Consider the following 26,073-nt stretch of genomic DNA (forward strand, 5'->3'; position numbering starts at 1 on the left):
TCTCTCTCTCTGTCTCTCATAAATAAATAATTTATATATATACAAATAAAATAGAATTACTGTATGATCCAGTACTCCACTTCTGGGTACAAACCCAAAAGAACTGAAAGCAGGGAGCTGAAGAGATATTTATGTACCCATGTTCATAGCAGCATTATTCACAGAAGCCAAAGGTAGAAGCAATCCATGTTCATCATGAATGAATGGATAAACAAAATGTGCTGTATATATATAATGGAAAATTATTCAACCTTAAAAAGGAAGGAAATTCTGACACATACTATAACATGGAAGAACCTTGAAGACATCATACTAAGTGAAATAACCCAGAAACAAAAAGACAAATATTGTAGGATTCTACTTCTATGACAGAACTAAAGTGGTTAAATTCTAAGGCAGAAAGTAGAATGGTGCTTGCCAGGGGCTGGGGCAGAGAAGAATGGGGAAGTATAAAACAGGTACAGAATTTCACTTTGGGAAGACCAAAAAAGTTCTGGAGATGGAGGGTGATGATCGTTGGAGAACAGTAAATGTGCATAATGTATGGTAAAATAGTAAATTTTATGTCATGTATATTTAACCACATATAGTTTACCATAACAAAAGACTTGGAAGACAGATTTTTTGGTATAATAAGAAACCAGTGAATATTAGCAATGAAATGAAATTTTCAAAAATTTGTTGAATTTTTCAATTCTTTTTCTTTTTAAAATTTTTAAGAGGTTTTATTTGTTTATTTGAGAGACAAAGAGTACATGAGCAGGGGGAGCAGGAAAGGGAGAGGGAGAAGCAGACTACCCGCCTGAGCAGGGAGCCCAATTCGGAACTTGATTCCAGGTTGCTGGGATCATGACCTGAGCCAAAGGCAGACACTCAATGGATTGAACCACCAAGGCACCCCCCTGAATTTTTCAATTCTTTTTAGTATATACTCAGAAATGGAATTGCTGGATCACATCATAACTTTTAAAATCATTGAGAGGGGCACCTGGGTGGCTCAGTGGGTTAAAGCCTCTGCCTTCGGCTCAGGTCATGATCCCAGGGTCCTGAGATCGAGCCCCACATCAGACTCTCTGCCCAGCAGGGAGCCTACTTCTCTCTCTGCCTGCCTCTCTGCCTACTTGTGATATCTGTCTGTCAAATAAATAAATAAAATATTTTTTTAAAAAAATCATTGAGAGGACTGGTAATGTTCAATTTCTTGAACTGAGTTTTGATTACACAGGTATTTTCACTTTCTTTTTTTTTTTTTAAGATTTTATTTATTTATTTGAGAGAGAGAATGAGAGAGAGAGCATGAGAAGAGGGAGGATCAGAGGGAGAAGCAGACTCCCTGCCAAGCAGGAAGCCCAATGTGGGACTCAATCCCGGGACTCCAGGATCATGACCTGAGCTGAAGGCAGTCACTTAACCAACTGAGCCACTCAGGCACCCTCACTTTTTGGATAACTTACTGAACTATACAGTTACAAACTATTCATTATTTTAGCTTTTATTTTTAAGGAATCTCTACACCCAACATGGGGTTTGAACCTATATCCCCAAGAACAAGAGCTGCACACTCCACCAACTGAGCTTGCCAGAAGCTCCATGAATTATGCATTTTATGACATACATTATTTATCAATTAAAATCATACCACCCAGACAAAAAGCAAAAACACAACAGATTCTACACATTTGCACTAAGGATAAATATCTAAACAAATGCAGAAACCAATCAATTTTGTAAATGTCACATTTGGCCCATACAGGTATTCACATCATAAATCCCACAACTGGGCTTATCTTATTACCTGCTCAGAAAACAATACCCTACCAGGTTTGTAGCTGATTGCCTTATATTTTCCAGCTTCAATTATAGTTTCAGTGTGACTCCACCTATCTGTCAGCCAGCCCTGGGTGCTAGGAAGAGCTTAAAGGATCTGTTTTATCTTCTAAAGCCAGCATGTCACTCTGTTCCATTTCCTATTCTCCCAGAGGACACCTGTGATCTGTGTACACAGAAATGACTGGATAAAATGCTTCTCTCTGCACAAATCTGATTTTTGTCAATACTAAGGGAACTCTGACCTCTTTGTAAGGTCTGATAACTGAAATACTCTGAAAAATTACAGGTTTCACCTACTTAGCCAGTTATCAACATAACTGACTTATTTCAGCAAACATTTACTGAGAGTGTAGCCTATTATGTGCCAGATATTCTGCAAGATGTTAGGCATTCAAAGAAGATTAAAAAAGGGTCTTGGGCGCCTGGGTGGCTCAGTGGGTTGAGCCGCTGCCTTCAGCTCGGGTCGTGATCTCAGGGTCCTGGGATCGAGTCCCGCATCGGGCTCTCTGCTCAGCAGGGAGCCTGCTTCCTCCTCTCTCTCTGCCTGCCTCTCTGCCTCCTTGTGATCTCTCTCTGTCAAATAAATAAATAAAATCTTTAAAAAAAAAAAAAAAAAAAAAAAAAAAAAAAAAAAAAAAAAAGGGTCCCTGTCCTCTAGGAGTCCAGGCTAGCAAGAGACACAGATACAAATAACTACTATAAAGAGACAAATGATATCAAAGTTTGAGAGATAATAAAGTTTGAGTGTAATCATCTTCTTTAAATCTCATAACCACTAAGCATTTAACGTTCTAGGTATTTAACTGGGTACTAGAAGGAAATATGCTTCTGTCTCACCTCTATTGAGAGTTTATTTCCAGAGTGAAATGTTCTGGAAAAAGGCCACAAAACTGAAATAACCCGGACTCGCCAAATCAAGGTGCTAAAGTGCCCAGAGGCACTAATCAAAGTGAGTAAAATTTACAACAGAGACCTAGAGGAAAACTTGCAGAATCTAGAGCTGTGTTATCAACCAGAAGTAAATTGTCCACCAAGGGACATTTGGCAAAGTCAAGAAACATTTTTGGCTGTCACAACTGCAGGGGTGGAGGTGTGGCTGGTATCTAGTGGGCAGAGGTCAGGGATGATGCTAAACATCCTACAATGCAAGAACACCCCCCACCAGACACACACACAACAAAAAATTATCCAGCCAAAGAATGTCAACAGTCCTGAGGTTTAGAAACACTGATCCAAAGAAATTCTACCTTGGAGAAACTCCCCCAAATCTTTAAGCGTACAACTAAAGATCACTCACGTAAGGCTCCATCCCTTTATGGTTGTCATGCTGTAGGGTGGTCCTACTGGGTTTGTTAATCAGCAAAATCCTGAGCACTGGGCAGATCATGGAGCTGTGTCTGAATGCAGGTTGGCTACAGTGCCCAACACTGCTGTCCACAAGCATGAGGAAAAGCTGCCCACCCCACCCCCATTTGTTTTTCTTTCCTTCCCCCTTTTGACTTCATTTCCTTCCCAATCCAAATTAGATCCTGAAGTTCTTCAATCACTTCCTTGCCTCTATAGATTACATCTGCTTTGAAAACCAGAATCACAGATTATGAATCAAAACAATTACCTATCTTCTCTGCTAGCTGCTCCCCTCTGTTCCATGGATATCTCACTCCCTGAGATCACTAATGAACCCCGACTGTCAAATATTAACACTCCTCTACTAAGCTTTGAAAACACGTTTAATGGAAAAAACAACAATCTGATACCACTCCACTCTCTTTTAAATCATTCTCCTTTGGAATTTCAATGGCAGCAATCTCTCCAGTTTTTCTCCCTATCTCACTGGCCCTTCCTCAGTTTCCCTACTAAAGCCAACCACTGATGTATTAGCAATATCTGTCATGGTAACAATAATGAGAAATGTCCAACCCTATGGTGTCTGCCTGCTATTTCTAAACTCTGAACTGTCAGACAATCATGGTTTCTATAACATTTTTGTGCTAACGCCCAAAATCCTTATCTACAATCTCGTTCTCTCTTGATGCCAGACCTTTATTTTCAACTGTCTAGTGGACATTTTCATCATCGTTGAGAGGCATTTAATATAGTGAAGCTGTTAACAGTAAAAACATGAGCCATGTTGCCTCAATTTAAGTCCTGGCTCCACTACTTATTAGCTATGTAACCGTGGGCAAGTTAATGAATTTCTCTGTGCCTCAGACTTTATTTATAAAGTGAGGCTCATTTTAAACCTAACCTCAAAGGGTTATGATGAAAATTAAATAATTAATCCATGTGAAGAATATGGACTGGGGCCTACCCTATAGGAAGCAGTCAATGAATGTTAGCTATCATCCGCAGCAGCAGCAGCAGCACTCCAGACACCTGTAACTCCCTATGTCCAAAACTGAACTCCTGATCTTCCCAGGTGTATTTGAGTAACCACGAGATAATCAAACCAAAAACCTTGAAGTGATCCTATATCTCTGTATCCCAATCTCTCCCCACATTTTCAATCCTTCAACTTTTGTCCATACTTGTTCCTAAAATGATCTCAAAGCTCACCATCACCACTTCCTCGTTACTTCACTGCCATTACACCATCTGAAGGCTTCGTGATTTCCCCTACTAGACTGTCCATTCCATCAGCTTCCTTGTTGATCTTCCCACCTTTGCTATAACCCCCCAATTTATGCCCACACTGCAGCTGGGGAGCTTTCTAAAATGAAAATCTGATCTTATCTATCCCCAAACTCTAGCATCCACCTCCTGATGAAAGCCTGCTTTGAGATCACTTCTCATTCCTACTGCTTGTGTGCTTGTCCTCTCTGCCCCCCCAGTACGTTGCCTTTACCTGTATCACAGAAGTATTTTAAAGTCAGGGACAGTAAGTTCTATCTCCATTAGACTACAAGTTCCAAGGGAAGAAACTGGGTATTTTATCCCTAGGCCCAACACCTAACATGGTACCTAATGATACATGGAGTATACTCAATAAATATGCCATGCCTGAGGCAGAGTGCTAAATCCTATGTTAAAAATTTCACATCCTATGTTACGTTGGTCTCTATTTTACCAATGAGGAAATGAAAAATTTAGACACGTTATGTAACCTTCCCAAAGCCACAGAGCAAGTTAGTGGCAGAGGCAAACTTTTAATCCATGTCTTCTGACTTTTTTTTTTTTTTTAAGATTTTATTTATTTATTTGACAGAGAGAGATCACAAGTAGGCAGAGCAGAGAGGCAGGCAGAGAGAGAGGAGGAAGCAGGCTCCCTGCTGAGCAGAGAGCCCGATGTGGGGCTCAATCCCAGCACCCTGAGATCATGACCTGAGCTGAAGGCAGCGGCTTAACCCACTGAGCCACCCAGGCACCCCATGTCTTCTGACTTCTTATTGTTCTTTTCCCAGCATGTTCCTAATCTCCGTTCTATACAAATCAGCTCTGTGACTTTGGGATATCAGCTTTCTTTCCTGGAACCTCAAGCTCCTCATTTCTAACACCCCCTTTAATTCTAAGAGCCCAAATTTAAGAAAAAAGAATCTTGGCATAGAATGGTAAAAGGAAAATTTATTTTTTACTTTTTTTTAAAGATTTTATTTATTTATTTGACAGACAAGAGATCACAAGTAGGCAGAGAGGCAGGCAGAGAGAGAGGGGAGGAAGCAGGCTCCCTGCAGAGCAGAGAGCCCAATGTGGGGCTCGATCCCAGAACGCTGGGATCATGACCTGAGCTGAAGGCAGAGGCTTTAACCCACTGAGCCACCCAGGCACCCGAAAATTTATTTTTTTAAAGGATGTTGGCACTCACCAGAAAGATGATTTTGCTTCTCAATTGAAGGAATTTGAATTTGAATTTGTTATTCAACTGAATAGATGTGGAAAAGTAGGAAAAAAGTCAATCTCTTGCTTAACTTTTCTTTCTTAATAAAAGGATGACTTTTTAAAAATGTAACACTTTATTAAGAAAGAATGAACTAGCTGCAGGAACATCATGGCAGGCAACTACTCCTTTTACCTTTATTTGGCCGAAGTTCAACTGCAGACATGCTGACTAAATCAGGCAGATTAAGATGCTCAGAAAGCAGGAGAACCTGTACTAATATGTTCAGTCAGCCTGGTGAGAGGAGTGGTTTGGAAATTATAGTCCAGATCATGACTTTTACTCTTCCAATTGTTATCCCCATTTAAAAGAAAAGGGGTTGCGGGGGGGGGGGGGGGGGTGCCTGGCTGGCTCAGTTGGTGAAGCATGCAACTCTTGAATTCAGGGTTATAAGTTCAAGCCCCACGAATGGCATAGAAATTACTTAAAAATAAAACCTAAATGGAAAAAAGAAAAAAAAGGAAAGGGGACTAGAATCTTAATAGAAGGTCATGCTTCTCAAACTGAGAGGTGCATGCATAGTATACTTACTATGCATTCTTCAAGGGCACCAATCTAACTAAATGGTAAAAAGAACCTGAAACATTTTTACATCTAAATAAACATAGATCAGGGCGGAGAATGCAAAACTGGCACGTACTTTTAAATTAAAGCATGAGAAACTCTGCAACGAAGAGCGTCTGCTGTGGCCGCTTGGAGGTCTACCTGCAAACCCTGGTGAAGAATGGATATAAGGAAATTCAGAGATCATGGGCCCAGTCCAATCACTTAAAATTTTATACTTGAGAATATGGAGGCTCAGAAAGCTTCCCTGGACATATAACTGACTGGGAGCAGAGACAACTAAAGCCTTGAGGCTCTGCCTATATATAACACAAGCTGTTTCTGCTGCCTCTTACCAGTAGAATTTTTATCCCCATTTGACTCTGGTCTGTTTGTTTGCTTGAAGTAATGAATTCTTACTAAGGTGAAATTAAATTCCAGAAACTGAGGAGAAGCCTGCTTTCATACACTGAACCCCTTCACTGTTAAAGAGTAAATGTGATAGAAAGCTAAAAATATACACAAAGACAATGCCATGTGACTATAATGCTGGGACAGAAACAAAAGGGGTCTTTTGAGAAAATAAAATTAATAAAGTTCCTCTCTGTGGTCACTTTTTTTTACAGCCTCAAGATTGGCCCATTTTTTGAGGGTTTCAGTGATATTTTCTTTCAAGATCCCTATGATAGAGTATATATTATCTGGAGGTCTAGGTCTAAGTTAGAGAGAGAGAGTAGAGTAAAATCGAGCCAGAATGCCTAGGTTCAAATTCTGGCTCTACTACTCAACTTCATGTTGCAGATTATTTAAGTTTCTAATTTTTCTTTGCCTCAGGTTTCCTAATCTATAAAATGAGAATAATAATAGCACCTATACTCCTCACTGGGTTATTCTGAAGATGAGAGTTAATACAGGTAAAATATGTAAAATGGTTGCAGGCAAGTGTGGTAAGCACTATATAAGTACTTGATATTGTCTGTATTTAACTGGTGGTTAAACAAGATTTTCCTTGGTGGTTCTAAGTGAGACCTCTGGCTAGGGTTTGAAAGAAGGGAACCACAAAACACCAGAGCTAAAAGGAGCCTTAGACCCTGTGACAGATACTGTTATGACCCACAAAGCCTAAAATGTTTACTATCTGGACCTTAACAGAAAAAGGCTGCCCATCCCTGATTTAATCTAATCAGTTCCCCTCCCTAATATAGCCAAAGAGGAAACTAAAACCCAGGGAGGGCAGTATCTTGTCCCAGGTTATGGAGTGAGTTGGGGCAAAGCTGTGCAGGCCTAAAACCCAGTCTCCCCAGTAAGTAAAACTGCCTCTCAGGCTAAAGAGGCTAAATGAAGACCACAGAGTGAAGCTGTAAATTAGGAAAGAATATCTGCACCTGAAGAGTTAAGCAAATCATCTAATTCTAATCAACGGGCTTTTACTGAATACTATAAGCCTGGGAACCAATGTTTTTTAGTGCTCTCCAGGTGACTGCAATGTGCACCTGAGAGCGAGAACCACTGCCATAAGAATTACGCAAGGCACTAGCAAGATATAAACCAAAAAAGGAGAGTAGGAAACTGACTGGATAGCTCGGTAGCTAACCAAGAGTACCAGTCCCGACAATGTAGAATCCCTTATTTCCTCTGCTACATCATGTGTAGAGGACCGCAAGGGAAGAGCAACAGGCACAGTGAAGGCAAGGACTTCTTGGATATACCTTCATTCACACTAGAACATCAATAATATTTTTTAGCCACATCTGTAAGTTCCAACGGTTCAACAAATTATAAATCTATTACAACATTCTCACTTTTTAAAAACAAGCTCTATGCCCAACATGGGGCTTGAATTCACAACCTCAAGATCAAAAGTCACACTCTTGGGGGCGCCTGGGTGGCTCAGTTGGTTGGACGACTGCCTTCGGCTCAGGTCATGATCCTGGAGTCCCGGGATCGAGTCCCGCATCGGGCTCCCAGCTCCACCGGGAGTCTGCTTCTCTCTCTGACCTTCTCCTCGCTCATGATCTCTCTCACTGTCTCTCTCTCAAATAAATAAATAAATAATATTTAAAAAAAAAAAAAAAAAAAGTCACACTCTCTACTGAGCCAGCCAGGCACCCCTATAACATTCTATTTCTAAAAGAATGTTAAAACCAACTTGTACTTTTAAAAAAATGTACAAGAACATACAAATTTAAAACATTTATGACGAGACATCTGGGTGGCTCCATTGGTAAAGCATCTGCCTTCAGCTCAGGTCATGACCCCAGGGTGCTGGGATAGAGTTCTGCATGGGGGTCCTTGCCCAGCTGGGAGTCTGCTCCTCCCTAATGGCTGCCTCTCCCCCTGCTTTTGCTTCCCCCACCTCCCTCTGATAAATAAATAAATAAAATCCTTAAAAAAATAACAAAACAAAACATTTATGACCAAAAAAATCATACAAAAGACAAATATGACCAGTTGAAAAAATACTTCCAACACAGGAGTCTGCACAAAAGATTAAAACTTAACAATACAGGGGCACCTGGGTGGCTCAGCGGGTTGAAGCCTCTGCCTTCAGCTCAGGTTATGATCCCAGGATCCTGGGATCGAGCCCCGCATCCGGATCTCTGCTCAGCGGGGAGCCTGCTTCCTCCTCTCTCTCTCTCTGCCTGCCTCTCTGACTACTTGTGATTTCTGTCAAATGAATAAATAAAATCTTAAAAAAATAAAACACTTAACAATACACAAATCCTCTTACAAATCAATAAACACAAAAATGAAAACCACTATATAGACATGGACACACACAGGTATGAGCATGACATTCAAAAAGAAAAACACAGGGCGCCTGGGTGGCTCAGTGGGTTAAGCCTCTGTCTTCAGCTCAGGTCATGATCTCAGGGTCCTGGGATGGAGCCCTGCATCAGGTTCTCTGCTCAGCGGGGAGCCTGCTTCCTCCTCTCTCTCTCTCTGCCTGCCTCTCTACCTACCTGTGGTTGCTGTCTGACAAATAAATAAATAAAACCTTTAAAAAAATACAATAAGGGCGCCTGGGTGGCTCAGTGGGTTGGGCCGCTGATCTCAGGGTCCTGGGATCGAGTCCCGCATGGGGCTTTCTGCTCAGTGGGGAGCCTGCTTCCCTCTCTCTCTCTCTCTGCCTGCCTCTCCATCTACTTGTGATTTCTGTCAAATAAATAAATAAAATCTTTAAAAAAAAATACAATAAAATGGCTGATATTGGGGAACCTGGGTGGCTCAGTGGGTTAAATCCTCTGCCTTCGGCATAGGTCATGATCCCAGGGTCCTGGGATCAAGACGCACACCGGGCTCTCTGCTCAGTGGGGAGCCTGCTTCCTCCTCTCTCTCTGCCTGCCTTTCTGCATACTTGTGATTTCTGTCTGTCAAATAAATAAAATCTTTAAAAAAAAAAAAAAAGTTAAAAAAAAAATAAAATGGCTGATGTTATGTGAATTTCACCTCAATAAGAAAAATAATGTAAGTAACCTCTAATAATCTTAGAAAATTGGAAGGGGGGAGAAGGTAATGTGTACATCTTCTCATCCAGTATTCCTATTCTAGGAATTTATCCTGAAGAGAGAATCACACAGTCCAAAAAGATATACGTATGAAGATGTTCATCTCCGCATCATTTATTATAGCAAAAAACAACCCTCCAAATGTCCTTCAGTAGAAACCTAGCTCATAGCAATACACCTATAAAATAGAATACACAGAGATTAAAAACAGAGAAGTAGAAAGTTGGAGAGCTTACACTATCCAATTTCAAGATTTAATACAAAGCCACAGTAACCAAGACAAAGCAATATTGGCAAAAAAAAAAAAAAGACACACAGATCAATGGAAAAGAATGCAGCCCAGCAATAGACCTGCACAAATATAAACTGATTTTTGACAAAAGTACAAAGGCAATTTAATGGAGAAAGGATAGTCTTTCAAAAACAGTGCTGGTACAACTGAACATTCATAATATCTCAACCCTTATACAAAAATTTATTCAAAATAGCTCATAGACTTAAATGTAAAATACAAAACCACAGAACTTTTCTTTTTTAAATAAAACTTTTTAAAAAATGGTGAGAAAATCTGTGTGACCTTGGGTTTGGCAATTTTAGGATAGGAAATCAAAGACACGATCCATTTAAAAAGAAACAAGAGAAATTGGACTTCGTGAAAATTTTAAAACTTTTGTTCTGTGAAAGACACTGAAGAAAATGAAAAAATAAGCCACAAAGCAGGAGAAAATATTTGCAAATAACATATCTGATAAAGGATATGTACCCAGGATATACAAAGAACTCTTAAAAGTCAGTAAGACAAACACACCCCCCAAAGATCTGACAAACACTTCAAAGATACACAGATGGCAAATAAGCATATGAAAAGATGCTCAACATCATTAGCCTTTAGGGAAATGTAAATTGACCACCAAGAGATACCAGTACACACCTATTAGAATTGCTAAAATTAAAAAAAAAAAAAAAAAAAAAAAAAATCCTGGAGAGAATACAGAAGAACAGAAATTCTCATTCACTGCCGGTCAAAAAGCAAAATGGCACAGCCATTCTAGAAAAAACTTCAGTTTTTATTTTATTTTTTAAAAGATTTTATTTATTTATTTGACAGACAAAGATCACAAGTAGGCAGAGAGGCAGGCAGAGAGAGAGGGGTAAGTAAGCTCCCTGCCGAGCAAGGAGCCTGATGTGAGGCTCAATCCCAGGACCCTGAGATCATGACCTGAGCCAAAGGCAGAGGCTTTAACCACTGAGCCACCCAGGTGCCCCAAAACTTTAGTTTTTAAAGTTAAACCATCAGCAGATGTCTGTAACAGCACAAAGGAAGTGCTAACAACTTGATGTCCTCTCATAAGTGAATGGACATACTAAGGTAGGCACATCCGTACAATGGAATGACACTCAGCAATAAAGCATAATGGACTCATGCAACAACATGGGAGAATTTAAAATGTACTTTGCGGGGCGCCTAGGTGTCTGTTGTTGGCTGGGCATCTGCCTTTGGCTCAGGTCATGATCCCAGGGTCCTGGGATAGAGTCCTGCATCAGGCTCCTTGCGCAGCAGGGAGCCTGCTTCTCCCTTTCCTTCTGCCCGTGGCTCCCCTTGCTTGAGCTCTCTATGACAAATAAATAAATGAAAGATTTAAAAATAATAAATAAAAATAAATAATAAAATATACTCTGCTAAGTGAAAAAGTCGGACCCCAAAGGGCTGCATATTGTATGACTCCACGTACACTGGAAAAGGCAAAAGCATGGTGATAGAAAACAAATCAGTGGTGGTTGAAAGTCGGAGAGGTGGAAGAGCTGACTACAGAGGCCACGCAAGGCAATTTTTAGAGTGATGGAACTGTTCAATATGGTACTGTAAAGGTGGGTACCTGACTGTATTTATCAAAACCCATAAAACTGGGGCACCTGGGTAGCTCAGTCGTTAAGCATCTGCCTTCGGCTCAGGTCAGGATCCCAGGGTCCTGGGATCAAGCCCAGCATCTGGCTCACTCCTTGGCAGGAAGCCTGCTTCTCTCTCTCCCACTCCCCCGGCTTGTGTTCCCTCTCTCACTATGTCTCTGTCAAATAAATAAAAACTTAAAAAAAAAAAAAAAACATAAAACTGTACTCAACAAAGAATGCACTTTACTGTAGGCAATTCTTTAAAAAAAAAAAACAACCAGAATGTCTGGGGATCCCAGGACAGAATACAGACTGCAACAAATAAATCTACTTGTATTACAAATGTATAGCATGACTTCACTGAAGGGCAGTGGAAGGGAGAAAAGGAGCTTACCTAAGTAACTGTGTAAAACGTTCTTATGACTGGATACTATAAGGCTAAAATGAGCAAAAAGAACTACACACAAACATTATACCTAATTGGGAAGTTTGTTTCTCACCTAAGTAACTACTGCAAACTACTATACAGGTTGCACAAATTGGTAAACACATTATAGACAATGAGAACCAAATTTCTTACTCTCTGAGAAAGAAGTCACAAATGGGCAAGGAAAGAAACACTAGAATCACTAGAATGAACCTTGTGGTGCACAGTAGAGTCAGAGATACTGGTATAAACCCATGTTTATTTTCATCTATATGCAGATACTGACATAAACATAGAGATTTGTGTACACATGGAATAGTGTACATACATGTTTCCTAGCTTAAATCCTCTCCCCTTCAGTGTGGGCTAAACTTAGCACCTTCTTTCTTCCTTTCTTTCTTTCTTTCTTCCTTCCTTCCTTTCTTCCTTCCTTTCTTTCTTTCTTTCTTTTTTTTTAAGATTTTATTTTTTTGACAGAGAGACACAGCAAAAAAGGCAGAAGCAGGGGGAGTGGGAGTGGGAGAAGCAGGCTTCCCACTGAGCAGGGAGCCCAATGCAGGGCTGTCCTGGGATCATGACTTGAGCCGAAGGCAGACACTTAACAAGTGAGGTACCCTGGTGCCCCAGCAACTCATTTCTAACAGAGAACAGAAAGGGACTTCACAGTGGCGAAATCTGGCAGACACATCCCAAACTAAATGATCAAGGTTAACATCACCAGAAATAAGTCATATTGCCATCATGCCCTGATATGATGTAATGAGAAGGGTACTTCACCTCTGTGGTTTGCTTTCCCAAAATCTGTAATGCTAGTGTAATCATAAGAAACTATCAGACAAACCCAAATTGAGAAACCGTCTACAGAAAAGCTGACCAGTAGTACCCTTCAGAAGTCAGAGACTGGAAACACCTGAGAAACTGCTACAGACTGGAGGAGTCAAAAGAGACACGATGACCAAAGGCAACATGGGACCCTAGATAGGATCCCGAAAACAGAAGATATTAGTAGAAAAACTGGTGAAATCCAAATAAAGTCTACAGTTGAAAGTATTATATCTATGTCAATTTCTTAATTTTGGCAGATGTACCAAGATGATATATGATGCTAATTTTAGGAGAAGTTGGATAAAGGGTATACAAGAACTCTCTGCTATCTTTGAAACTCTTATGTAAATCTATAATTACTTCAAAATTTAACAAACAACAATGACAATGTAGAACAGAGTTTAACTTCAGTATAATATATTGCTATTTTGGGCCAAATAATTCTTTGTTGTGAGGAGCTGTTTTATGCATAGTAGGATCTTAAGCAGCACTCCTGATCTCTACCCATTAGATGTCAGGAACCTACCTCCCCAGTTGTTACAACCAAAAATGTCTCCAGAAATTGCAAATGTGCCCTTAGGGGGCAAAATGACCCCAGGTTGAGACCACTGATATACAGTTACATTAACACATAAAGAGGGCTGCCTGGGTGGCTCAGTGGGTTAAGCCTCTGCCTTCAGCTCAGGTCATGATCTCAGGGTCCTGGGATCAAGTCCCATATCAGGCCCTCTGCTCAGCAGGGAGCCTGCTTCCCCCTCTCTGCCTGCCTCTCTGCCTACTTGTGATCTCTCTGTCAAATATAAATAAAATCTTTAAAAAAATAAAAAATAAAAAGGTAACATACATAGGGGCACCTGGGTGGTTCAGTGAGTTAAAGCCTCTGCCTTCTGCTCAGGTCATGATCCCAGGATCCTGGGATCAAGACCCACATCAGGCTCTCTGCTCAGCGGGGAGCTTGCTTCCCCCTCTCTCTCTCTCTGCCTGCCTCTGCCTACTGGTGATCTCTGTCTGTCAAATAAATAAATAAAATCTTTTAAAAAAAAATTAAAAAGATAACATACATAAAACCAACATAAAAACATAAAAATATCCATAACATATTGTTAAGCGGGGGAGAGGCAAGCAAGATACAGAATATGAAATGTATGGGGCGCCTGGGTGGCTCAGTGGGTTAAAGCCTCTGCCTTCAGCTCAGGTCATGATCCCGGGGTCCTGGGATCGAATCCCGCATCGGGCTCTCTGCTCCACGGGGAGCCTGCTTCCCCCTCTCTCTCTGCCTGCCTCTCTGCCTACTTGTGACCTCTGTCAAATAAATAAATAAAATCTTAAAAAAAAAAAAAGAATATGAAATGTATGAGTCAATTTATATAAAATTGGATGAACCTTGAGGACCCTATGCTAAGTGAAATAAGCCAGTCACAAAAGAAATATTTTTGATTCCACTTATGTGAGGTACTTAAGAGCAGTCAAAATCATGGTTAAGGTTACCTCTGGATGCTAAGACTATGGTGATATATCCTTTGTACTTTTCTGTGTTAATCCGGATTTTTTCAAGAAGCATGTCTCTTTCTTCAAAATCTAAAAGGCTTTGTTCTCTATCATTTTTTCTCATACTTCCAGTTTAATAACCAAAATCCTAGATTCTGCCTCCAAAATGCCAAAATGGTTACCTCTTCTCCCTAGCCACAGTCCAACGCCAGCCCCTCTCATCCAGGCTCATGTAACCAAATTCTTAGCTTGTTATCCCTCTCTAACCCACTCTTCACTTCGCCATCAGAATTACCCAATGAAACAGACTTACTGTCACTTCCATGTCTAAAACCCCATACCTGCTGGCATTCCTTTCAAGGGCCTCTACAATTTGTTCAACGGGTCTTATATTTTTAGTTTCATCATCAACTACTGTCCCTCAAGCATCCTTTATGCCAGATAATTGCTCGTCACTCGAAAACACACATGCTTTACTCATGCTGTTCTTTTGTCAGGGAAGTCTTTCTCCTCTACCTGATAAAATGTATACAGTGATACAGAGGACACAGAGGAAAAGAACGGGATGCGGGGGCACCTGGGTGGCTCAGTAGGTTAGGCGGCTGCCTTTGGCTCAGGTCATGATCTCAGGGTCCTGAGATCAAGACCCACGTCGGGCTCCCTGCTCAGTGGGAAGTCTGCTTCTTCCTCTCCCTCTGCTTGTGCTCTCTCACTCACAAGCTCTCTCTCAAGTAAATGGATAAAAGCTTAAAAAAAAAAAAAAAGAAAGAAGAAGAACGGGATACAGGATGGACAAATATAAAGAGGTGGAGGAAAAAACATAGAAAAGCAGAGATGAGGGCTCAAGAAAGTAATTTTCTGTAGGGCTGAGATAATAATAGTGCCTACCTCACAAGGCTGTGGTGAGGAGATTAAATTAGGTAATATACGTCAAAACTTTTATTTATTTTTTTATTTATTAAGATTTTATTTATTTATTTGACAGAGAGAAATCACAAGTACACTGAGAGGCAGGCAGAGAGAGAGAAGGAAGCAGGCTCCCTGCTGAGCAGAGAGCCTGATGCGGGACTCGATCCCAGGACCCTGAGATCATGACCTGAGCCGAAGGCAGCGGCTTAACCCACTGAGCCACCCAGGCGCCCCACGTCAAAACTTTTAGAACAGTACCTGGCATATACACTATAATTGTCTACTATGTTGTGATGATGATGATGATTTTCATGGTAAGACCTGGAACTCTAGATCCCACAATGAGGAAATAGCAGTGGTGAAGCTCTAGCTCAGAACCAGAACCCCAAAGGTAAGCAAGGAGGCAAACAGGACCACAGTCTGATTCAAATTTATCTGAAGAATTCAAACTACACAAGAAACCAAAAACAACTTAGGTAAGCCACATACAAATCACAAAGGTGAATTCCTATTTACCCCAAATAACTTGCATGTCTCGAATATATACTCCTTTTGAAGAAGAGCAGTTTCAACACCTTGCCCCAAGCACGGAAACATCAGGGCAGCATTTCATCCTCACTAATCGGAACCTACAAGTCCTATCTATGCTCGCCTATGGTTTCTCATTTGGCCAGTGGCAACTTCTCTTTCCTTATATAACATAGGATGTTTGATTCCAGAGTTCTTCCCATAGCTGCAAAAAAGTGAATATACAGTATATGAACAACCCACCCAGGTTTAATACTGTAGGCAAAGGAAAACTAAATTCCGTCACAATGGAGGTGATCTAAGGGATCTAGAAACTCATAACAGATTTTTTAGATGCGTCAAAAATTTTGAGATTTCCCTCTTAGCCTCCTGTCAGGCTAAGGTATTTATTTTTTTAAAGATCGCTTCTGGGGGCGCCTGGGTGGTTCAGTGGGTTAAGCCTCTGCCTTCTGCTCAGGTCATGATCTCAGGGTCCTGGGATCAAACCCCAACATCGGGCTCTCTGCTCAGCGGGAAGCCTGCTTCCCCCTCTTTCTCTGCAAATAGCCTCCAGATAGCTCCCATCTCTCCTGGGTAACAGATTTTTGTGACTTTTATTTCATGTCCTACTAAGCCACTGTGATCCACCCTCCCATCTCTCCTTTCATAGCCCTTCCCCATGCATCCCAGATCTTCCTTGAGCACTATCAGACAAATAGTCCTTTGGTTTTAAAAAACAAAAACAAAAAACAAAAAACTGCTCCTAAATTATGTCCCAAAGCAGACAAAAAGAACGCAGAACTCCGCCTCTATTAGATGACACACAGCCTGCTCACAAGTCAGATTGCCAAAAATCATTTGCTTCTCCTCTTGTAGGTTTAGACAAACACAAAGGGAACTGTGCTCCTATGTATGACTACTGCTTCTCCACAGGACTTGAAGAACTAAGGCATTAGAGATACTTCCTCTCTATAAACCCAAATAGAACACTTTGTTTATTTTTCTCTTGGCATATAGTTGGCAGTCTGTATTTCCAGGCAGTCATTGTACATCTTTTGGCAAGTGCCTTCATGTTTCTCAGTACAATGTTTCATCCAGTGACTGAAGGCGATGTATTGTACCTTGAATTTACATGCCAAGAAAAAGACTCAGACTGAAAAGAAGACCTTCAGTATCATCTTCCTGCAATATATCAGACACTACACTGGAATCAGAAGACCTAGATCCAATTCCCAGGTGTACCAGTATCTTGCAGCGAGATCTCTAGCGTGCTCTTTTAATCTTGTGGGCCTCAGTTTTTCCATCCTGGAAAACAGGGATTGCATTACCTGTCCTTCCTTAAAAGCAGACTCTTAGCACTGATTAACAATATTTAGTTTCTATAATTTATGAAACTGGGGTTTGGAAAACTCAGGAAATTAAGCACAAATGCTGTTTTTCACTTTTGTCACACCTGCCATGCAAAAATCCAAAGCAGAGTCCAGCAGTAGTCCCTAAGCAAGTAATTCCTCAGAGTGTTTCTGATGTCCCACTCAACAAATTAAGTGCATGAGAATGGGAAGCAAAAAGCCAGGCAGGACCTTCGTATGCTACATGGCTACAGAAGCAAGTCACCATTAGGCTCCATGACAACATTATCATCCTAAGATATACTACCCTTAACACTCCACTGTCATTTTCCCTCAAAGAAGCTACCTCAATACTTAAAGCACTTACTTATTCAATGTTTACAAAAATGATCACTTTCCCTAGAAGGGAACTGCCCCAATAGGGATGGCCCTACAGTAAAGGTAGCACAAAGGGATCTCCCTACAGCTAAGGTAGAACAAAGGGATAACAAAGTAAGTATGGGGTGCAAGACAATTTAAATTTTAAGACAGGGGCACCTGGGTGGCTCAGTGGGTTAAAGCCTCTGCCTTCAGCTCAGGTCATGATCCCAGGGTCCTGGGATTGAGCCCTGCATTGGGCTCTCTGCTCAGCAGGAGGCCTGCTTCCTCCTCTCTCTCTGCCTGCCTCTTTGCCTACTTGTCACCTGTGTCTGTCAAATAAATAAATTCTTAAAAAAAAAAAAGTTCATTTTCAAAAATAAAAAATAAAATAATTTTAAGACAGTGTTTTGGGGCATCTGGGTGGCCCAGTCGTTAAACATCTGCCTTCGGCTCAGGTCCTGATCCCAGGGTCCTGGGATAGAGCCCTGTGTTGGGCTCCTTGCTCACTGGAAGGCCTGCTTCTCCCTTTCCCACTCCCCCTGTTTGTGTTCCCTCTTTCAGTGTCTCTCTCTCTCTCTCCTCTCTGTCAAATAAATAAATCAATAAAATCTTAAAAAAAAAAAAAGTGTCTTGCAATCCTTTTTGAATTACTATTACACTTACAAAATACAAAATTCTAGACATCATTCCAAAAGGATTAAAATGCAAATATTTGTTTTTTAAAAAATCAGTGGGTTAAGCCTCTGTCTTCAGCTCAGGTCATGATCCAGGGGTCCTGGGATCGAGTCCCACATCAGGCTCTCTGCTCGGCAGGGAGCCTGCTTCCTCCTCTCTCTCTCTGCCTGCTTGTGATCTCTCTCTCTGTCAAATAAATAAAATTTAAAAAAAAAAATCAACTTGGAACTTTGGAGGAACATTCTAATTATCACACTTTCCATTTGGTTACTTTTTTGTCTGTGTGGCTGTATAACAAAGTTTACTGTTCCATCTAGGCCAAGTTCCACAAGGCCAAGTTTCTCTTTAGTTTCAGTAAACATTCTCTCCAGGTATCATTAAATTACTGACATTAAATTATATCTCTTAGTTGCAGCAAGTTTTATCCCCTTAAGCCGCCCATTATGTGGCCACCACTAAGCTTCAAACACTCCATCAGACAGACATCACCATGAATTCACACTACAACTCACAATATGAACCCTAAAATACATTTTCAATCCTGATGAAAATGTAGCACACTCCTGGGAAAGAAGAGTGGCACACAAGTTAAGAAATTCTCTCAGGGGGGCGTCTGGGTGGTTCAGTGGGTTAAGCCTCTACCTTCTGCTCGGGTCATGATCCTAGGGTCCTGGGATCGAGCCCCATATGGGGCTCTCTGCTCTGCAGGGAGCCTGCTTCCCCCTCTCTCTGCCTGCTGCTCTGCCTACTTGTGATCTCTGTGAAATAAATAAATAAAATCTTTAAAAAAAAGAAAAAAGAAATACTCTCAGGGCGCCTCAGTGGCTCAGTCGTTAAGCATCTTGCCTTCAGCTCAGGTCATGATGCCAGCATCCTGGGATCAAGCCTCACATCAGGCTCCTTCCCTGGCTGGGGGCCTGCTTCTCCCTCTCCTACTCCCCCTACTTGTGTTCCCTCTCTCACTATCTCTCTCTCTCTGTGTCAAATAAATAAAATATTTAGGGGGGAGAAAAAAAAGAAGTAACTCCCTCCTGCCTCATCTATAGGGGATGGTTTCCTGTGGACAAAGCAGTAGGCATGGAAAGTAAACAACGATGTTCAACTCCAGGTTTGCTACTTACTGTAAGACCTTATTGCAAAGCCTGTTTCCTTACCTGTGAAATGACAGTATCTACCTTACAAGGTTATTGTGAGATATCAAGCATCTGTAAGTATATTATAAAAAAAATCTGCTATACAAATTTAAGTTATTATTATCATTCTGCCTGTGTATTTATTCGCAATTGAAAATGCTCTTTCAAGGAGCTGGTAATCCAATACTAAGAATGTCATTTTTTTTTTTAAAGAATATCACTTTGTACACCTGAAACTGAAAATGTAATGTGTGTCCACTATATTTCAATTCTTTCTTTAAACATAATTTTGTTCATATGCTTACCAAAAATTCTGAGTCAACCTCAAGTGACTAAAAAGTGCAATCTCCTTTCTCTGGATAAAAAATAAGTGTAACAGGGGCACCTGGGTGGCTCAGTGGGTTAAAGCCTCTGCCTTCCGCTCAGGTCATGATCCCAGGAAGGGTCCTCGGATCGCAGCACACATTGGGCTCTCTGCTCAGTAGGGAACCTGCTTCCCTCCTCCCCTCTGGCTGCCTCTCTGCCTACTTGTGATCTCTGCCTGTCAAATAAATAAATAAATAAATCTTAAAAAAAAAAAAAAAAAGGCAAGTGAAACAGATAACAGGGGCATGTAAGCAAAGATAGAAATGAAGAACTGTGTATGGCCACGTAAATGGGGCTGTGATACTTTATATAATTATTTAGACTGAAAAGTAAAATCAAAGATCAAAGTTTTCCAATAGGGACCAAAAGGAAATGTTACAAATATCCATGATATAATCAAAACTAAACACAACCGATAGCCAGTTCAGAAAGCTGGATAATCTTCAAAGTGTTTTCATATCAATTAATCCTCATGGCATCCCTAGGATGAAAGAAATTTAAGTCTTATATTTCAGTTACCTATATAACCACAGGAAAAAATCTGAATGGATCAAGATGTGCTGTTTTAATAAGGCAAGCCAACAAATATTTCATCCCGGGCACCTGGATGGCTCAGTCGTTAGGTATGGGTCGGCTTGGGTCATGTTCCCAGGGTCTTGGGCTCCAGCCTCCATCAGGCTCCCTGCTCAACGGAAAGCCTATTTCTCCCTCTCCCACTCCCCCTACCTGTGTTCCCCCTCTCGCTGTCTTTCTCTCTCTGTCAAATAAATAAAATATTCTTTAAAATATTTCATCAAGGGGCGCCTGGGTGGCTCAGTGGTTTGGGCTGCTGCCTTCGGCTCGGGTCATGATCTCAGGGTCCTGGGATCGAGCCCCGCATCGGGCTCTCTGCTCCGCAGGAAGCCTGCTTCCCTCTCTCTCTCTCTGCCTGCCTCTCTGCCTACTTGTGATCTCTGTCTGTCAAATAAATAAAATCTTTAAAAATATATATATATATTTCATCAAATATTAAGGGTCTACCATATCATCAGCACTATACAAGGCACATTGACATGACCTATTTTATTTTATTTTATTTTTTTTTTTTTAAAGATTTATTTATTTATTTGACAGAGAGAGAGAGATCACAAGTTGGCAGAGAGGCAGGCAGAGAGAGAGGAAGGGAAGCAGGCTCCTCCTGAGCAGAGAGCCCGATGCGGGGCTTGATCCCAGGACCCTGAGATCATGACCTGAGCCGAAGGCAGCGGCTTAACCCACTGAGCCACCCAGGCGCCCCAACATGACCTATTTTATACCGAACACCACCTCTGGCAACCTCAACCTTAAGGTACAGTTATGAGAAAAGAAACACTCCTGAGATATGGATAACAGCTATTACAGAGCTATATATACACGGCACTCATGGCCAGAACACACTAACTTACTTAAAAACAGATGTAAAATTGGGGCACCTGGGTGTCTCAGTCAGTTAAGCATCTGCCTTTGGCTCAGGTCATGATCCCAGGGTCCTGGGACGGAGCCCCTTGTCAGGCCTCCTGCTTCATGGGGAGTCTGCTTTGCCCTCTCCTTCTGCCCCTCCCCACCATTCATGCTTGTGTGCTCTCTCTCAAATAAGTAAAATCTAGGGGGGGAAAAAAAAAGATGATGTAAAATTAAGATGATTTACTGGGAACATTCCCCTGACAAGGACTGTTTGCTATATGAGAAAGATAGGGAACAGGGATTGGTGGTGCGTTATTTTATTTTTTATTTTTAAAGATTTTATTTATTTATTTGACAGAGAGAGAGAGAGACAGTGAGAGATGGAATACAAGCAGGGCAAGAGGGAGAGTGAGAATCAGGCTTCCCGTGGAGCAGGGAGCCCAACATGGGGCTCCATGCTGGGATCATGACCTGAGCCGAAGGCAAATGCCCAATGACTGGGCCACCCAGGCACCCCGGTGATGTCTTACTTTAAATGGGATGATCAGAGAAGGCCTCAGTAGGAGGACATCATAGTAAAGACATAATGAAGAGAGAAAGCAAGCCACATGGTTAGAGGAATAAGTGCCACCAGGCAGAGACAGTAAGTACAAGAGTCTTGAAGTGGAGTCACACCTGCTGCACACTCTCCACCTACCCAGCAGACTTTCCCCTTGGATGTCCTGTTGCTACTCCCACTGTGCCTTGCCAAATCTTCCTGATTCCAAGGCTCACCAGGCATACAAACCTGAATCTTCAGTCTATTATGTCCTTCATTCTTTCAGCAATCAGTGACCAGCTCACTGTAACATGATTATACCTTCAAAAAACGTTACATCTTGGGGCACCTGAGTGGCTCAGTAAGTTAACTGTCCAACTCTTGATTTCATCTCAGGTCATAATCTCAGGTTCCTGGGATCGAGCCCCATGGTAGGCTCCACACTCAGAGAGGACTCTGCTTTAAGATTCTCTCCCTCTCCCCCAGCTTGCTCAAGTACACACTCTCTCTCTCTCAAATAAATCTCTCTCTCTTTTTTTTTTTAAGATTTTTATTTATTTGACAGAGAGAGATCACAAGCAGGCAGAGAGGCAAGCAGAAAGAGAGAGGGAGGAGGAAGCAGGCTCCCCGCCCAGCAGAGAGCCTGATGCAGGACTCAATCCCAGGACCCTGAGATCATGACCTAAGCTAAAGACAGAGGCTTAACCCACTGAGCCACCCAGGCAGCCCTCAAATAAATATATCTTAAAAAAAAAAAAAAAAAAGTTACAGGGCACCTGAGTGGCTCAGTAGGTTAAAGCCTCTGCCTTCGGCTCAAGTCATAATCTCGGGGTCCTGGAATCAAGCCCCACGTTGGGCTCTCTGCTCGGTGGGGAGCCTGCTTCCCTCTTTCTCTCTGCCTACTTGTGATCTCTGTCAAATAAATAAAAAAAAATTTTTTTTTAAAGTTACACCTCTCCCTTCCCCCGCATTCCTAACACCCACCCCCACATCCAATTCACTGTGCATACTGTTCACAAATGAATGCTTCTTACACACTGCCTTCATCATGTTACTCATTCTCCATTCCATCCACAATATCTACAATACCTAATGAACATCCTTCTTTCACTGACCTACATACACACTGTTCTACATTCACTGTCCTACATATTCACCTAAATCTTCATTCATGTTTCTTCCTTTGACATGCCTTTTCTTCTTATCTATCTAAACTTCACCTTTCAAGTCCCTTTTCAGAGAGCTTTACATGACTAACTATATCAGCCTTCAAGGATTTCTCCCTTCTCAGAAACTATATGGTTTAGTATAAAATCTAACATTTGTGGTTTCTCTCCTCCCTAACCATCCACCTTGCAAAGCATCATTAATATCATAGTTCAAACACTTTCTAATTGCTCTGTTTCATGTTTAGCTGGACTAAAACTCCCTGAGGAAGGGGATTATGATTTTCTCTTTCCAAAGAGCCTTGGAGAAAATAGCACTTATATTTTTAGCACCATGCACCCTATCTTGTATTAAATGCTTTACGCACTTTATCACATCAATCATCACAATTATGTTGTGTTACTGGTATTCTTCTTCCTATTGTACAGAAGAAACAAAGGCACAAAGAGGTCAGGCTGAAGTCACATATCTTAGAAAAGACAGGGCTGGGATTTGGGGTAAAGTCTGTCTCTCGAAGTTGACACAAAATAAAGGCTGCAAACTAACATTTGTTGAATCATCCTAATCATTTGTGTGTTGATGGCCATGTCACTCCAAATGAATTAATAAAGGTAGAAACCATGCCCATGCCCAGAGGTTTATCGGGTATAGTAGGGAGAAGGAATGCCTTTCCTTGCTGAGTACCCATCAGGTAGATACCAGACTCAGTGGCAGGCATTTCCCATCAAGCATCTCATTTACTCTGTAAAAACTCATTAACTGCAAATTATCTTCAATAAATAGGGTTTACAATTCCTCCATCACAGATTTACCCTAAATGTCAACCACTCTCAACCCAAGCCCAAATGCAACCGGGTGCCAGGTGTATTACCCTCCTCGGCTTCCCTCTAACTCAAGGAAGAGGACAAAGCCTCCTGGCTCCCATCAGCCAGTAGGGAGTTAAAAATCTCAACTTAAACATTTACCAGGTGCCTGGCCCCGGCCTTTTCAGGACCGTGCTCTCCATTCTAAAACTCACGCTCTCACTTATTTTGCACCACAGCCCTGGGAAGTAGGTGCCATTTTTTCCACTTTACAGATACGTTAAGCTCACGCGGTCGATGGCACATTCGGAACTAGAATGCAGGTCTCCTGAATATCCACCCTGTTCCATTCCCTCAGGAGTTATTCATAGACGGTAACCGATTTATACCGCTGTCGCTGAGTACTCTAAATAGCAAAAGCGCTGTAACAATTTTCATTCAACAGGTATTTATTGGACGCCTGTCAACCATGTAGGTTCAAATGCCATCTCCTCCCCTTATTCGCTATGTGACACGGAGAAAGCCGTTTCATCTCCCTAGGTGAATTCCCTCAAGCGTCAATGGAGATAGCATCTATCAACAGCAACGTCTTGAGGAGCAAATGAGAGAAAACTGACTCAATAGCCTGACACTATGTCTGGTACACGGTGGGCCTCTAGTAATTATGGGTTCCCTTCACTCCACCCCACAAGCCTCGGGGTTCACCCACTACCACCATGCGACAGGGAATCCACTCGACCACAGGCCCGCAGGCGGCCTCTGGGTTTCGCAGGCCCGGGGCCAACCACACTCTTACCTGCATGGAGTCAGCGCTAACGATTTCTCCACCGAGCCGCTGGCCTAGCTGCAACGCCAGGGTGGATTTGCCGGTGCCCGTGGCCCCGAGAATCACTACAAGAGGCAGTGTCCGTGGCAGACCCCGTAGCCCGGCGCCCACAGAAACTGCTCGTGCAGCCGCCGCCGCCGCCATCTTGAAGATATCTGCGATTGCGCGGGAGCAGCTGTCCCCATGGCAACCGTCAGTGCGCCTGCGCATACGTAGGGTTCCGCGAGGAGGACAAGAGGAGGGGTGGGAGGGGCGAGACCACGGTTTCCAAGCTTAAGAAGCTTCGACATGCCTGTCATCAGCTTGCTGGTATCAGAGGCTCGACAATCTTCCTCTCTCCTTTTTGGGTTTTTTTTTTTTTTTTAATAACTGATTATCGATTTATTAAAAAGATTTATTTTTTTAGAAACTATCTCCTCTCTTGAATGAGGGATGGCAGTCCTATCTCAAGTCTATCCCTGTTATTTTTTCTTTCACGGCACCTAGTTCTTTTCTTCATACCACTAATTACAATATAAAAATATATACTGATTTCTTTTTTTTTTTTAATTTATTTGACAGAGATCACAGGTAGGTAGAGAGGCAGGCAGAGAGAGAGGAAGGAAAGCAGGCTCCTTGCTGAGCAGAGAGCCCGATGCGAGGCTCGATCCCAGCATCCTGGGATCATGACCTGAGCCGAAAGCAGAGGCTTTAACCCACTGAGCCACCCAGGCGCCCCTATATACTGATTTCTTGTGTATTGTCTGATTTCCATTCCAGGCTGTTAGCTCCATAAAGGCAAGGAACAGATTCTGCCTAGGTCATTGCTGTATCTCCAGTGCCTAGCACAGTGTCTGATACAGAAAGATACCCAATAATTGTTAAACGGAAAGGAGAATGGTTTGCCTATCTACTGCTAGTGCCAGTGAGCTGATAGATGTGTGGTGTTCTCCAGGATCAGATATCTGCCCAGTTCTCAGGCAAGGGCGGCTGCTCTAACATTTTTATCCCAAAACGCAAAGCGAGACACAATCAGAAAGCGGGACAAAAGTTTTCTCCTTTTTAGTGAAAAGAATGCAAGAAATGGGTTAAGAACAGCAAGTAAACAACCCACAAAATATGAAGAGGAAAAATAAGGAAGAAAGGGTAAAAGAGTAGTAACCCTCAAATTAAAGTGGAGACCAGAGGACCAAAATTCAGGAAACCCTACAACCTGGGACGCCTGGGTGGCTCAATTAAACATCTGCCTTCGGCTCAGGTCATGATTCCAGGGTCCTGGGATTGAGCCCCACAGTAGGCTCCCTGCTCAGTGGGGGGAGTCTGCTTCTTCCTCTCCCTCTCCCTCTCCCTCTGTCCCTCTTCCCCCACTCATGTTCTCTCTCTTTCTATCTCAAATAAATAAAATCTAAGAAAGAAAGAGCAAGCTTTGAAATCATAGCCCACGGTTCAAATCCCAGTTTTGCTACTTAACTGCTGTGTGACCTCACACAATTAACTTTACCTTTTAGCCTCAGTTTTATCATGAAATACCTCTCAGGACTGTCATAAGGATAAATTGAAGTTATATCTGAAAAGTACCTGCTACAACACCCTAGCACAGAATGACCACCATTTGTTGAACACTTTGTATTATTATAACGGTAACACCCCATC

General features: G+C 41.9%; 1 protein-coding gene across 2 annotated transcripts in view; it reads right to left on the bottom strand.

Annotated features, from left to right (window-relative positions):
* The window catches only part of TRIT1 (tRNA isopentenyltransferase 1), a 48,329-nt gene extending 23,720 nt beyond the window's left edge, over nucleotides 1–24,609 (bottom strand). The window contains exon 1 of one of the 2 annotated variants that reach the window (XR_009345046.1): nucleotides 24,412–24,609. Coding sequence is in view for 1 of the 2 variants with exons in the window: in XM_059135566.1 (XP_058991549.1) it covers nucleotides 24,412–24,585 (174 nt within the window). In the remaining variant the exon portion in view is untranslated. The remainder of the gene's footprint in view (nucleotides 1–24,411) is intronic. The other variant, XM_059135566.1, reaches the window with a different exon arrangement.
* Between the last annotated feature and the right edge of the window lie 1,464 nt (nucleotides 24,610–26,073).

This window comes from Mustela lutreola, chromosome 10 (assembly GCF_030435805.1).
Source record: "Mustela lutreola isolate mMusLut2 chromosome 10, mMusLut2.pri, whole genome shotgun sequence".
In the NCBI taxonomy this organism is placed as follows: domain Eukaryota; kingdom Metazoa; phylum Chordata; class Mammalia; order Carnivora; family Mustelidae; genus Mustela; species Mustela lutreola.